Here is a 13314-nt window from a genome sequence, read left to right as displayed (position 1 = left end):
TTTCTAATATTTTCTCATTATAATTAAAATTTTACTTAAGCGCATATTTTCAAAATATTCATTTTTATTACTCCCCGAATGATGGACTTAGGGTTGTTAGAAAGCCGCAACCGACCTACTTCCCACAACTCAATCTGTTGATTTTTCCCACCGTGCGGGCCATCAAGCGGTAGTGCTTCTTGCGGGATCAGAGGTTGGGTGGGTTCTTGCCGCTGATCGGGTAATCGGCCTGCCGCTGGAGGCACTTACACTCACATCAACCACCAGCATCCGCACAGATGTGATCGATCCTCGCAGATAGCCGCGTGCCTAGAGAGAGATGACGCTCACGACGCCAAATCTGAGAGTGAGAGTGGACGAACGAAGGTTGGCGGTGAGCTTGGGCTTTCTCGTCGTCGCGACGGTCGTCCTGCAAGGCGCCTTCGCCAGGATGCGCTCCTGGTATAGCCAACACGAACCGCTCGTTGTGGCCAGGTGCGAGGTGAGGTGTTGGAACGACGATGATAGAAACGCTGTAAGTCAATACTTTTAATTACCTAAAACGATTACCTCTATACTATACAATACTAACAAAACGTAACAAAAGTTAAAAATATATTTGGCCTGTAATTTAAAAAAGATCAGTAGGTACTGCATTTATATTGATTTTTGCAAACCAATCTAATGTATTTTTATTATTACTATCGGTAATGATTGCTCCCAAATATTTATTCAGATTTTCACCATATTTACTTAGGATATAAAGTGGTTCCAAAGTTTTCAGTATATATTATAATATACATTTTGGATTGCGTCTGATACCTTTGATCTTCTCATTTTCCCATTAGGTATACGATCCCTGAGTTTAATATTGAGAATTATATGTTCCGTAACTCTTTGAGATACTTTTAGTTGAAAAAACTATGCTGTTGTTAAGTCCATGTTTCGATTCCATACGTTATGACTGACGGTACATACTGCTCGAAATATTTGGCTTTTAACTATTTGGTATGCTCTGGAAAATCTCCTTTTAAATCGGCTTTTAGTTTCTACTTTAACAATTCAATTTTTTGTTCTAAGTAAATATACATTAAATCCGACCTTTTCTATATTTTGATTGTGTAGTGTTATTTTCTTATTATATCCAACAAATCATTTCTTACATATTTAATATAGATATATTTATTCTAACTCACGTTTTTTTAAATTTTTTATTTAGATATATTAGCATTTCCTGTAGTTTGTCGCACGTTGTCTTTTACTATTAAGGCTATATCATCTGCGAATCTTGGCTAGTATCTATCGTCACCTCTTTATTTTCCTAATCTTCTACGCTAAATCTTCTTTCCTAACTTATCTTTGTATATTTATTTTTTTTTGCTGTTACTTGCGATTTTCTACTATCGTTTTTGCATTTTTGTGTATTAGTCATCAATTATATTGTTGCTTAAGGCATAGAGTATCTTATATACATTCCTATACTGCAATTTTTATTTTTTTGGTTCCTGGCAATGTCTTTATTGATGATAGCCTTTATTTATACTTTCTTCTACTTTTCTATTTATTATACTCTTAAAATTGGCCATTTATAAATACACTCGATTGTATTAAAACAATTTTACCAGTCGGGAATTAACCGAGCGCTTCGGTTGTAATTGCACATGGTGTCGAATTCTATATTTTCATGTTAAAGTAATCATTATTTTAAAATCATCCTTTATTAGATAAAACCTTATAATAATCCGAAGGAAAACGTGAAAATTGATGGCAAACAAAAGTATTCAAATTTAAAATAATGCTCAGTAATTTACTTAAAGATCCATGGTGTTTTAGAAGATCTTGTATATTTTTCACTAATTTTAAAATATATACTCTAAAAGTATCTACAAATTTTATTAACAACTTTTTTCGTGTATTTTAACTTTGTCATACACACACATATATGTATAATCGGCTATAGTATTATCGTTCCATCATCTCTATTAATTATTTCTATTTCATGAATAATCGATCATTTAGTCCTGGACTTGATCTTTTGATAATACTTGTTTTATTCAGCATATTTCTTTTTTAGGCTAGTTTTTCTCTAAATTATTATTACAATTTTAGTATTATGGAGTATTATTTAAACGCATTTTCTTTCTATTCTTATAGCTTCTAGATTAACTTCAAATAAAAAATTCAACCAAAAACACAATTAACATTATGCATAGTGGCCCTATATACCGATGTAGCCTAAAATTATAACAAATAACCGTAAGTACTGATCCAACAGAAAATAGAGAATTAAAATGCGTAATTATAAAAAAGCTCTTATTTTTTTACGTTTTTTTAGTTACCATAGGCTTATATAAAGAAAACCTATATGTTTTCCGCATAAATTTGGGCGTTTTTTTTTAATTATGTTTTATTTTTAACACTAAATTAACAATTTAGTGTTAAAAATGCCATTTTTTCGATTTTTTGCTTACCATTGAAAAGCTTAATATTTAAGGTAATATTACAAAACTTTATCTTTTAAAATATAAAAAAAGTTGTAAAATGGCGATTTCTAAAAAATGTAAAATTAATTTGTTGCTTCAAAAACTGCAAAATCGTTATTTGTTTATAACTATTATAAAAAATCAACCTAGGTATTTCTTATTCTGACCAAACTTGGGTATTGTGGTTCTTAACAAACCCTGAAAATTTCAGATCGATCCAGTAATTAGTTTAAAAGTTATTCTATTTGTTTATCCCAGAGACCTTTGTTTAAATTAACATTAGTCAGAAAATAATAAAGATACAGTAACTCCACTCACAGCAAATAAAAGTTTAAGAATTAAACTATCAAAATACATAGAAAAAATTTTAAAAAAAATAATGTTTTACAACGCAAAACCCTTTTGTAAAATTACGGTAATTTTTGATTTATATAAACATTTAGAATAACTTTTAAACTATTGCTCATAGATAAAATCTGTTTTCATATTCAAAAAGCTGACATTTTTAGACAAATTTAAAAAAAAATGTTATTCTACGATAATTTGGGACAAAGTTAGTTTTTTTTTTAATTCACAGGTAATTTGTTTATAAAAATTAATAAACTTAATTTTCGGCATTTGAAAGAAAAGGATTTGTAGTTTTTGTACAAAAAGTTTTAGAAACATTGCACTATAACAGGATCCTCTGTAAATTGTTAAAAATATGGTTCAAAATAAGACTAATGTGGCGAGTGGAGGTGAAACCACAAATCCACGCGTTCAAAAAATTAAAACCGATCTTTAAAGTACTACAATTATTGTTTTTTATATCTTCGGATCTACTCAACGGATTTTAATCTTTCTTTTTTTAATTTATATGTATTATTTGCGTACATTACAAATATGTAATTTGTTTATAAATTAACTAACTAATAAATGGTGTAATTTGTTTAAACAATTTGTGAAAAAAAATTCCCCAAAAAAAAAATGTTTTTAATACTGTCATTGTTATCTATAGGAAAAGTTAAAATAAACTTTCTTTAATTAAGTATATTTAATATATAATATAATATTACTTAATTTAAAGTAAAAATAAGCTATTACATATACAGTGTGGAAACCACTTATGGAATAAAATTGTTTGTGTCCTTATTTTAGAAAATAATAAAAAACGTTGAGACACCTTAACTTTTAAATTTAAATGTGCGCTTTTTACAGGGTGATCCATGCAAGTCTTGCATAGTCCATAATCTGTATTTTAAATGAAACACCCTGTATATTTTTATGTTTTTAAAAGCTCCTTAATAACCTGACCTCAATGAACTATATCATGTATGGTCTATTATGAATAATACAAGGTGAAATTCTGAAATTAAGTATAATTTTCTTCAAGAAAATTAATTCATAGAATACCCGAGGTAATTGATTGGATTACATTAAAATAAATGCTCAAAATGTTCTCCATCTTGTTGTTGACAATAACACAGTCTCCTATAAAACTCGTCCCGAACTTTGTTTAAAGTTTGAGGTGAAATATTTCGTATTACTGTAGTTATCTTTTCTTTGAGGTCTTCAATTCTAGTGGGTTGTGTTGTATATACTTTGTTCTTGAGATAACCCCACAGAAAAAAATCGAAAGGCGTAAGATCTGGCGACCTAGCTGGCCACTCAATAGTACCCCTTCGTCCAACCCATTTATTGAAGAAGATTTCATTTAAGTAATTTCTCACCATTAAAGCATAATGGAGTGTTGCACCGTCCTGCTGGAACCAGACAGTTTCATGTGGTAGGGTCGGATCTATTGGATTGCGATATAAGTTAGCCAACTGAGGAAGAACATCGCCTCTTAGCATGCTTAAATATTTTTCCGGTGTCAAATTACCATCTACAAATATAGGACCAATAATATGATCTCCTATAATACCTGCCTATAATAATAATATAAAATACTGAGTGTGTGTCTTACGCATTTAATGAGGATTCTCTGCTGACCAATATCTACAGTTTTGTCAGTTTACCTCTCTGTTCAATGTAATCTGGATCGGCTTCTGTTAGCACAAAAGTCAATTTATATGGATGAATTTTTTGTTTATGGAGACACCTTAGGACAGTTGTATGACTCACATTATTTTGACATGTAATTTGACATGAACTTGACGTTGGATTCTCTGCGACACAACAAAATATCCACTTTCACCAAATCTTCAATGAAGTTCGGTTTTCTTTTTAATGGTTTGACATGTCCAAGTTCTCTGAATTATGCATAAATTTTAGACACAGTACCTTCTGCAATATTACACAACTGAGGATACCTCTGATTAAATAAGTTTGCTACTTCAACTTGACTTCTACAATTCTCCCCGTAACCGATCATCATTAAAATCTCAATTCGGTGGGTCTCAGTTAAATATTTCATTTTTATTTCTTTAAGAAATTAGCTTTTAATTAGGAATTTATTATTTTAATGTAAAATGTCAATACACCAACAACTGATTGATAACAATCCGCATTATTTACCGATTTAGTTTAATTAGCAGACTATCTAGACAGTTTTACCTATTAATGACAAAAAATGTTAACACGGTTACTAAACAGAAATTTTCCCCAATATACTGACACTTAGAGTAGAAGTCTGTATTTAGCTAATTTAAAATAATACCATAAGACGTGATAAATTATTAATTTCAAAATTTCACCTTGTATTATTCATTATAGTCCCTACATAATATAGTTTGTTGAAATCAGGTTGTTAAGAATCTTTTAAAAACATAAAATATACAGGGTGTTTCATTAATAATAAGGATTATGGACTATGGCAGACTTGCGTGGATCACCCTGTACATTTAAATTTATGTTTAAAAAGCGCACATTTAAATTTAAAAGTTAACGTTTTTTATTATTTTCAATAATAAGGACACAAACAATTTTATTCCATAAGTGGTTTCCACATTTTATGTTACATATTTAACTTCTTGAGTGAGTCTTTTACTTGATATAATTGACACTGAATATAATTCAATATTATGAACATGTAGAAAATGTAGGTATTGATTTTGGTATGAAATAAGTATATATGGTACCGAACAAAAAAAGTAGACAAAAGTAATTATAATTTCATTTTACACTCATAAAAAAGTTTAGTTGGGTGGAGAAAAGGCAAAGTTCTAGAGCCAATAGTGAATTTGAGTACTGCCAAATATTGGTTATTTTTGGCTGAATAATTAATCGGATTCCAAGTTTTAAACTTTATAAATATTCAACTTTAAACTTGACACAAGTAAATGATTAATTCTTCAACCAAGAATAACTAATACTTGATAGTACTCACATTTACTCTTGCCTCTAGAAATTTACCTTTTCATTATACAAGTCCACTTTTTCTCGTATCGGGGGTATCTTTTTTATAAGTGTTCTAACAATACATTTAATATTAGAAATTAAATGTTTACCTCATATTGCGTATATTTGAAAATTAAAAAAAAATGTGTAAATGCTGTGTTTAATAAGAATAATATTTGCGTGTATCATTTAATATTATTCTTCTTCTTCTTCCTTTGCCCTATCCGTTTCGGACGTTGGCTATTAACAAGGCTATTTTGACTTTGTTTACGGCACCTCTGAACAGTTCGGTCGATGTTAATCCGAACCATTGTCGCAGGTTATGTATCCATGAGTGTCGTCTTCTTCCCGGTCCCCTCCTACTGTCGATTCTTCCTTGGACTATTAACTGTAGCAGCCGGTACTTAGTATGCCTCATGACATGGCCGAAGTACTCAAGCTTCCGTTTCTTTACGGTGAAGATTATTTCTTTGCTTTTGCCTATTCTCTGCATTACTTCCACGTTAGTGATGTGGTCTGTCCAGGATATCCGAAGAATACGGCGATATATCCACAGCTCAAAGGATTCTAGTTTCTTTAGGGTGGCTTCCGTTGTGGTCCATGCCTCTGCTCCATAGAACAAGACCGGCAAGACATAACACTTGACCAGTCTTAATTTTAGTTCCATTGAGATTTTGCTTGTGAACCACTTTTTCATATTGTTGAACGCGTTTCGCGCTTTTTCAATTCGTGATCTTATTTCTGTTGACTGGTCCCATTTTGTGTTGACTGTGGTTCCAAGGTATGTGTATGTCTCCACTTGTTCTATTTTTCGGTTGTTTAATGTCAATTGCATCGGAGGTTGTTGTGTTCTGCTGATGAGTATGCATTTAGTTTTGGTTGTATTGAGTTCTAAACCATATTCTTGACTTGCTGTGTGTATGCTTTGCATGAGTCTTTGAAGCTCGTTGCAGTCATTTGCGATAATAACTGTGTCGTCAGCATATCTAATATTATTGATTACCTCTCCGTTTACTTTGATACCCTCCGAAACTTCTCCCAGTGCTTCTCTGAAGATTTGTTCAGAGTATATATTGAACAGGAGCGGCGAGAGGACGCATCCCTGTCGTACACCCTTTTTAATATCTATCTTCCCACTGTGTAAGTTGCCCATCTTTATCTCAACACTTTGGTTCCAATAGAGACTGGTTATTATGCGCAGATCCTTGCCATCAATATGCATCTTCCTGAGCATTTCCATGAGTTTATCATGTTTGAGCTTGTCAAACGCCTTGGAGAAGTCGATGAAGCACAAGTGCACGTCCTTGTGCATATCTCTGCATCTTTGAATTAAAACTTGCAGACTGAAGATCGCCTCTCTTGTGCCCAATGCGCTTCGGAATCCGAACTGTGACTCCGATATATTTGCTTCGCATTTGTTATATATTCTATTGTGTATGATTTTGGTGAAAACTTTGGTAATGTGATTTATCAAGCTTATTAAGCGGTGTTGATCACAGTGTTTTGCACTTGGTGTTTTAGGTATGGCTACAAGGGTCGATCGAAGCCATTCCTCCGGAATCTCCCCTTTGTCGTAAAAGGTGTTAAAAAGGCCTGTCAGAAAATCGAGGAAGTGGTCATCCGTTTCGCATAGGAGTTTTATGATCTCGCCCTGTATATTGTCGGGACCTGGTGTTTTGGCGTTTTTTAGCGACACTTGGCTTTTTCCACTTCTGACCTTAGTATTTCGGGTCCAGTCATGTCGTCATCTTGGTCCACTGTCGCTCTGCGTTTATTATTAAATGTATGAAATAAATATTATTTTGTATGATTATGAAATATTGCTAAATGAACGAAATTAAATATTAATAATTTGTATGATTATTTGAGAATAATACGCACACTCATAAAATAACATAAATCCATCATGCAATTTTGTGAAATTTTTTATACATACAATCAAAAAAAAAGTCAGTTAAAAGTTATAAAAAATATTATTTCCTGTCATAAAATAGAATTGGAAAAAACATATGTAATAGCTTATTTTTACTTAAAATTAAGTAATATTAAATTATTTATTAAAGATAATTTATTATAGAAAGTGTATTTTAACTTTTCTTATAGTTAACGATGATAGTATTACAAAAAATATAAATTTTTGGGGCAATTTTTATTTCATAAATTGTTTAAACTAATTACACTGTTTATTAGTTAATTAGTTTATAAACAAATTACATATTTGTAATGTACGCAAAGAATACATACAAATTAAAAAAAGAAAGACTAAAATTCGTTTAGTAGATCTGGAGATATAAACATTTGTAGTAGTTTAAAGATGTGTTTTCATTTTTTCAACGCGTAGATTTGTGAGTTCTCCCTCCACTAGCCACTATTAGTCTTCATTTGAACCATATTTTTGACAATATGCAGAGGATCTTGTTATAGTGCAATGTTTGCACAACTTTTTGTACAAAAACAACGAATCGAAGAGGATCCTGTTATAGTGCAATGTTTGCACAACTTTTTGTACAAAAAAGTTATTCTAAATGGTGTAAATCGAAAATAACAGTAACTTTACAAAAGGGTTTTTCGTTGTAAATTTTTTTTTTTACTTTTTTTGGTGTATGTATTTAATTCATATTTTCTTTCTTTTTTTACTTATTTAATCGAAAATGGGCAGGTATAAATGTTTTAGATCATTTGTACTGTGAAAGTTTCGAATATATTTCGAACGCCTCACATTTGTTGCTAAACCTCAAACCGAAATTTTGTGCTATAGGTTTTGAAGATTAGGCTAGCTGTAACAATGGAAATTTTATAGTGACTGATCGACGAAAGTGATCCATTTTATTGATCTAATGAGAATCATAAAAAATAGCAAAAATCGAGCCACGTTTATTTCTGTAACACCTTTATAACAACTGACTTCATTTGCGGCAAAACACAAAAATTGCATACAAAAGCTACACTGTACACCTTTAAAACGCATTTTGATTACATGATTTTTTTCGATAAGACACTCTGCTCAAAAGATATCGAATTTTTACCGGCGAATTGATACAAATTTTAATTAAAATTGATTTCGCGCTCGTAACTGACATTCAAAATCGCCGGTCGCTCCAAGTATTGTTTCTTAGGGAACGGTTTGTTCTACATAAAAAGCAATAATAAATATTTTTATTTAAAATTGACTCAGCTACATGTCTTGTTTAACATATTTTTTTCTACGGTGTACAGATTCTTGATGAATCGATGTTTTCTGTTTCCGTTTCCCCTCATCCCGAGCGGGCTTTTAGGGAGAAGCACGGGAGTAGTAGTGGCAAAGTGTTTTGCAATTTGTTTTGAAGTTTCAAAATTGATATTCTTAGCGAAATTCAGCTTGTCGTATTATTTTTAGAGGTTCTTATTTCGTCTCTGACTACTGGAATACCTATTAAAAACAATATTAAATGCAATGTTAAATTGTTCGTGCTGAACCTATACTATATAGAGCAAAGAAAAAGAAAACAAAAAGAATTTTGTTAAAAATTCGTTTTGGGAAATTGTTTTTTTTTTTCATTTTTCCCCTAAACTAGGGAAGTTTTAGCGGGAAGCCGTAGACTAGGAGTGATCAACATTTTTAAATATTGTTTGAAGTCTTATAATGGCCATTCTCAACAAAATTCAGTATCATTTTTAAAAGTTCAGTGGCATTTTCGTTTCTGACGACAGGAGTAACACGGTTCTTGGTTTTTCATTTAGAAGTGCATTTCTCGAGATATTAGCTCGTTTCCATAATTTTCCTGGGATATCAGTATAAATCTCTTTTTTTTATTACAGTATTAACAATTTGACAAAAATGTTTTTAATAAAGGTAAGATTTTAATAAAGGTAAGGTAATAAAGGTAAGGTTTTATAAGAATTTCAAATCTACAATAAAAAATGGGGGTTCCTATTTAAGATGGGAAGTTTACCCCCTGTCCCATGGAGCGGGTGTTCGTGTTTGGTGTCATTCGATTAATTTTTAAAAAATAATAAATACTTTTTTTATGTTTTTCGATCAGATATAAATTTCACGAAATTTTCTACCATCCAGCTTCTTTTGGCACACCCTGTATAAAAACCATATCTATTATTTTATAAACCAGGAGGTAATTGGAAATGCTACTTTAACTGTCAAATCTTGAAATAAATTACCTTCGCTTTTTTACGAGTGGCTTTTTAACTGTTTTTATTTTCAAAAAGTTAGGTTGTTCAAATATATTGTTTCTAAAGAATTCTTCTTTTCTGTTACTGCAAGTCAAGTAAAAAGGTAATAGATACAAAGGTATACACATTATATCATTTTGTATGTAAATAACACAAATTTTTCATTCACATTCTCTTGGAAACCTTTCACTAACAAACTGGGATAATATTTGAAAATTGTTTTACGTAAATTGATTCTGATTTCAATTGATGTGTCTGTTATATCTATATTTAGCTATCATTCGCTAAAATGTTATCCATATGATATTTTTTCTGCCTACATGGATACCTCTTCGGTCTCATACAGAAAAGTGATTGTCTCAGGCTTTGGTTCATTGAAGTCCCTAGCATGCGTAGATATATCGCCATCTGATTGCATTCCAGTTCCTTTTTTAATCCTTCGGTTAATTATTTGTCGGCCAGGAAAATCAAATGCAGGAACCCAAAATTACTTAACGTTCAATGGTGAGTCCTTAATTTTATTTATCCAACCTGCTAGTAATCCCCAGTTTAGTCTCTGGAGGATATGCAAGCACATGTTTTAATTTAGAGAATTCTTCAGCTTTAACAGTTGTATCATACATTTTGTCTTTAAAAAAGGACTTTTGTAATATTAAAGGAGACTTCATCAGTACATATAAACTTAAAGTACCCATCCATGAGTCGACATCCTTGCTATCAAAGAGCACATAAAGCTTTGAGTTTCATCGATAAACCTTACTAAAGCATCTCTTTCTTACGGAGATTTTTTCAATCTACCATTTTGTACTTTTGGTTCTTGTAAATCATTGCTATCTTTAATTTCATAAGAATAGTTTTGCAATTTTTACCAACTCAAACGATTGGAGAGGAAGTTGCAGGTTTTCTTTTTTTCTAACTTTTTAGTCGGGAGTTTTGTGCTAGATGTTCGTTTAGCAGCCTATATCACATCAATTCTTCCTTAGAAGTAATTAAAGGTTTCCGTGGTATAACAACCTTGCTAGTATTTTCTGTGCTTTTTTCTTTGAAATCTAAGTAAGCGCTGAGGGATATCTAAGTATCTCGGGGTTTTCTGTAAACAGAGTACTCGAATCATCCGACAATGGTCCGAGAACTGGTAGTTTTTCCTTAGTTTGTTGTGTTTTCTTTTTGAAAGTAGTTTTTCTCTAGTCTCGTTGAGAGTTTACCACGGTAAAATACGCTTTTACTTTACATGTTGCTATTCTTTTGGTATTTTGGCAGTAGTATGTCTGTATTAAGCCCTATTATCAAGTAAGTGGAACAACACACAACAAAGTGGACAAAGTGTATTTATGAAGACCATTAGTTAAACATTTCCATCCAAAGCTAGATACACGAATCTTTCAATCTTTTTCAATTTATTGTAATCCAGTTACTGAGAACTTTACTACATTATTAGTTAATTCTTCTGGGTATCTTTATTGAATCTTCTGTGCACTAAAACTGGTGGGTATAAACCTTGTTTGCCTGGTTGCTACGATAAAGTTGCGTTGTTCACCGTTATCCAATTTTGTATTGGATCATATTTTGATGTATGTTTATATAGGTTACAGAAAATATTTTTTCGGGGCACTTTAGTTGCCACTACCTTGTTAGTAGTTTTACCTTTGGCTTTAATGTGTTTTTCCAAGTAAGCTTTTTGAAAAGATAATTAAGGAAGCAAAAATCTCAGGTTATTAATTAAAATCAACAGAAAGGAAGGGAATTATAAATTATAGATGGAAAAGGGGACACAAATAGTTGTAAATGTAATGAGATCCAAGCATGTATCAATCAATTTTTAAACAAGAATATATAAGACTTTAATCAAACCTAAAGTTACGTACGCAACTAAATCATGGTATGAGAAAATCAGACATAAAATCATCTGAAGGCCCAGGATGGCAGAATCTATAGGACTCTCCGGCTTTGCATAAACTTCTTAGAAATAAATAACAGTCTACTGTCTTTGAAGGGCTTAATCTCTTCATGTTAATGCAACAAACAGTAATTGGTACGCCGATTTCTCGACAAATCACTTCAAGCATGCTTCTGATATTCTTCCAATCCAGATTTTCTAGTACAAGGCCTATCTTTATGAAAGCCAAATTCTTGATGTCATAATTGCACACCATTTTCTTTAAATTAGTTAGACCACGTCATATGTCCTTGTCTTGACAGCTTGCCCTGTCTGTATAATACTTCCTGAACATCATACACAGCAAAGATCGAGGACCATCTTCTAATTGCAGTACTCTTCCACCTTTAAGTTACTGAGTTTTTACCTCATCCAAGGAACCGAACTTATTGAATACGGACGAGATTCCTTTAGTCATCTCCAGGTCTTTTGCAATAGTGCAATAGAGAGACGTTTTCCGGAACGCTAAATAGATCCTGTTGAACTTCTGTGGTCACGCCGAATCTAGCACTCTTTATTTCTGCGTAATTTGACATAAAGTTGGTCTTCGGTCATCTTTGATCTCATGTTGAGATCGTGCTTCTTCAGTTTCATTTGAACCAGCAGTTATAGTGCAGGGAGATTTATGTGAACAACGTTTGGTTTACCTTTTGGCAACTTCTTAATTCGATATTTTACATCCTGTATTATGTTTTTAATTTATTACGTACCTTTCCATTGTCTTTGAAGTTTAGAAGACAAGCCTCAACGACGTTATGGATTATAAAGACAGATAAGATCACCCACTTCAAAGCTTCATTCTTGTGTAGAGAATCATATTGATCTTTCGTTCTGTCACTGGCTATTTTGATGTGTCGTCGGGCAAGTTCATGAATGTTGTTCATTCTTAACTTCATGCGGTCAATAAATTCTTTGCTTGCAATATATTCTTTGGAAAGTCTGCAGCGAAAATCTAGGTCGTACAGTAAACAACCTATAGTTTCGTTCACGGCCGAACGGTAGGCCATTAGGAATAAATGAATGTGCTGGTCCCAATCTCTTTGACGTTCGGATACAACTTTGGACAGGTATTCCCATCGTTCGGTTCATCTTCTGGACTATTCCATCTGATTGAGGATATAAGGGTGCCGTTCTGGTCTTATTGACACTAATGAATTTATAAATGTTTTAAAAGAGGGTTGGCTCGAAGTTTTGCCCTTGGTCAGGGTGGATCTCAAAGGAAACACCAAATCGGCTGAAGAATTCTTTAACAAGTACTCTTGATTTTGTTTCGCATAAGTCTCAGTATATTTTGTAAAATAATCCATAGCTACCAGGATATATTTATTTCCATCATACGGTTCTGGAAATGAACCTGCAATATCGATTACTGCTCTTCCGTAGAACTACCAACATTGTACTGTACACATTTTTCGGCACCATCTATCATTA

At 32.2% G+C, this 13314-nt stretch overlaps 1 protein-coding gene across 1 annotated transcript in view; it reads left to right on the top strand.

Moving 5' to 3' along the window:
• Positions 1-224: 224 nt before the first annotated feature.
• The window catches only part of Kal1 (anosmin-1 Kallmann syndrome 1), a 144997-nt gene continuing 131907 nt past the window's right edge, over positions 225-13314 (top strand). Inside the window, exon 1 of the mRNA XM_072542705.1 lies at positions 225-514. Coding sequence (XP_072398806.1) covers positions 320-514 — 195 coding nt within the window. The 5' untranslated portion in view covers positions 225-319. The remainder of the gene's footprint in view (positions 515-13314) is intronic.

This window comes from Diabrotica undecimpunctata, chromosome 1 (genome assembly GCF_040954645.1).
Source record: "Diabrotica undecimpunctata isolate CICGRU chromosome 1, icDiaUnde3, whole genome shotgun sequence".
Lineage (NCBI taxonomy): Eukaryota > Metazoa > Arthropoda > Insecta > Coleoptera > Chrysomelidae > Diabrotica > Diabrotica undecimpunctata.
Note: the sequence above shows the minus strand (reverse complement) of the source record. Positions and strands in the feature narration are given on the sequence as shown.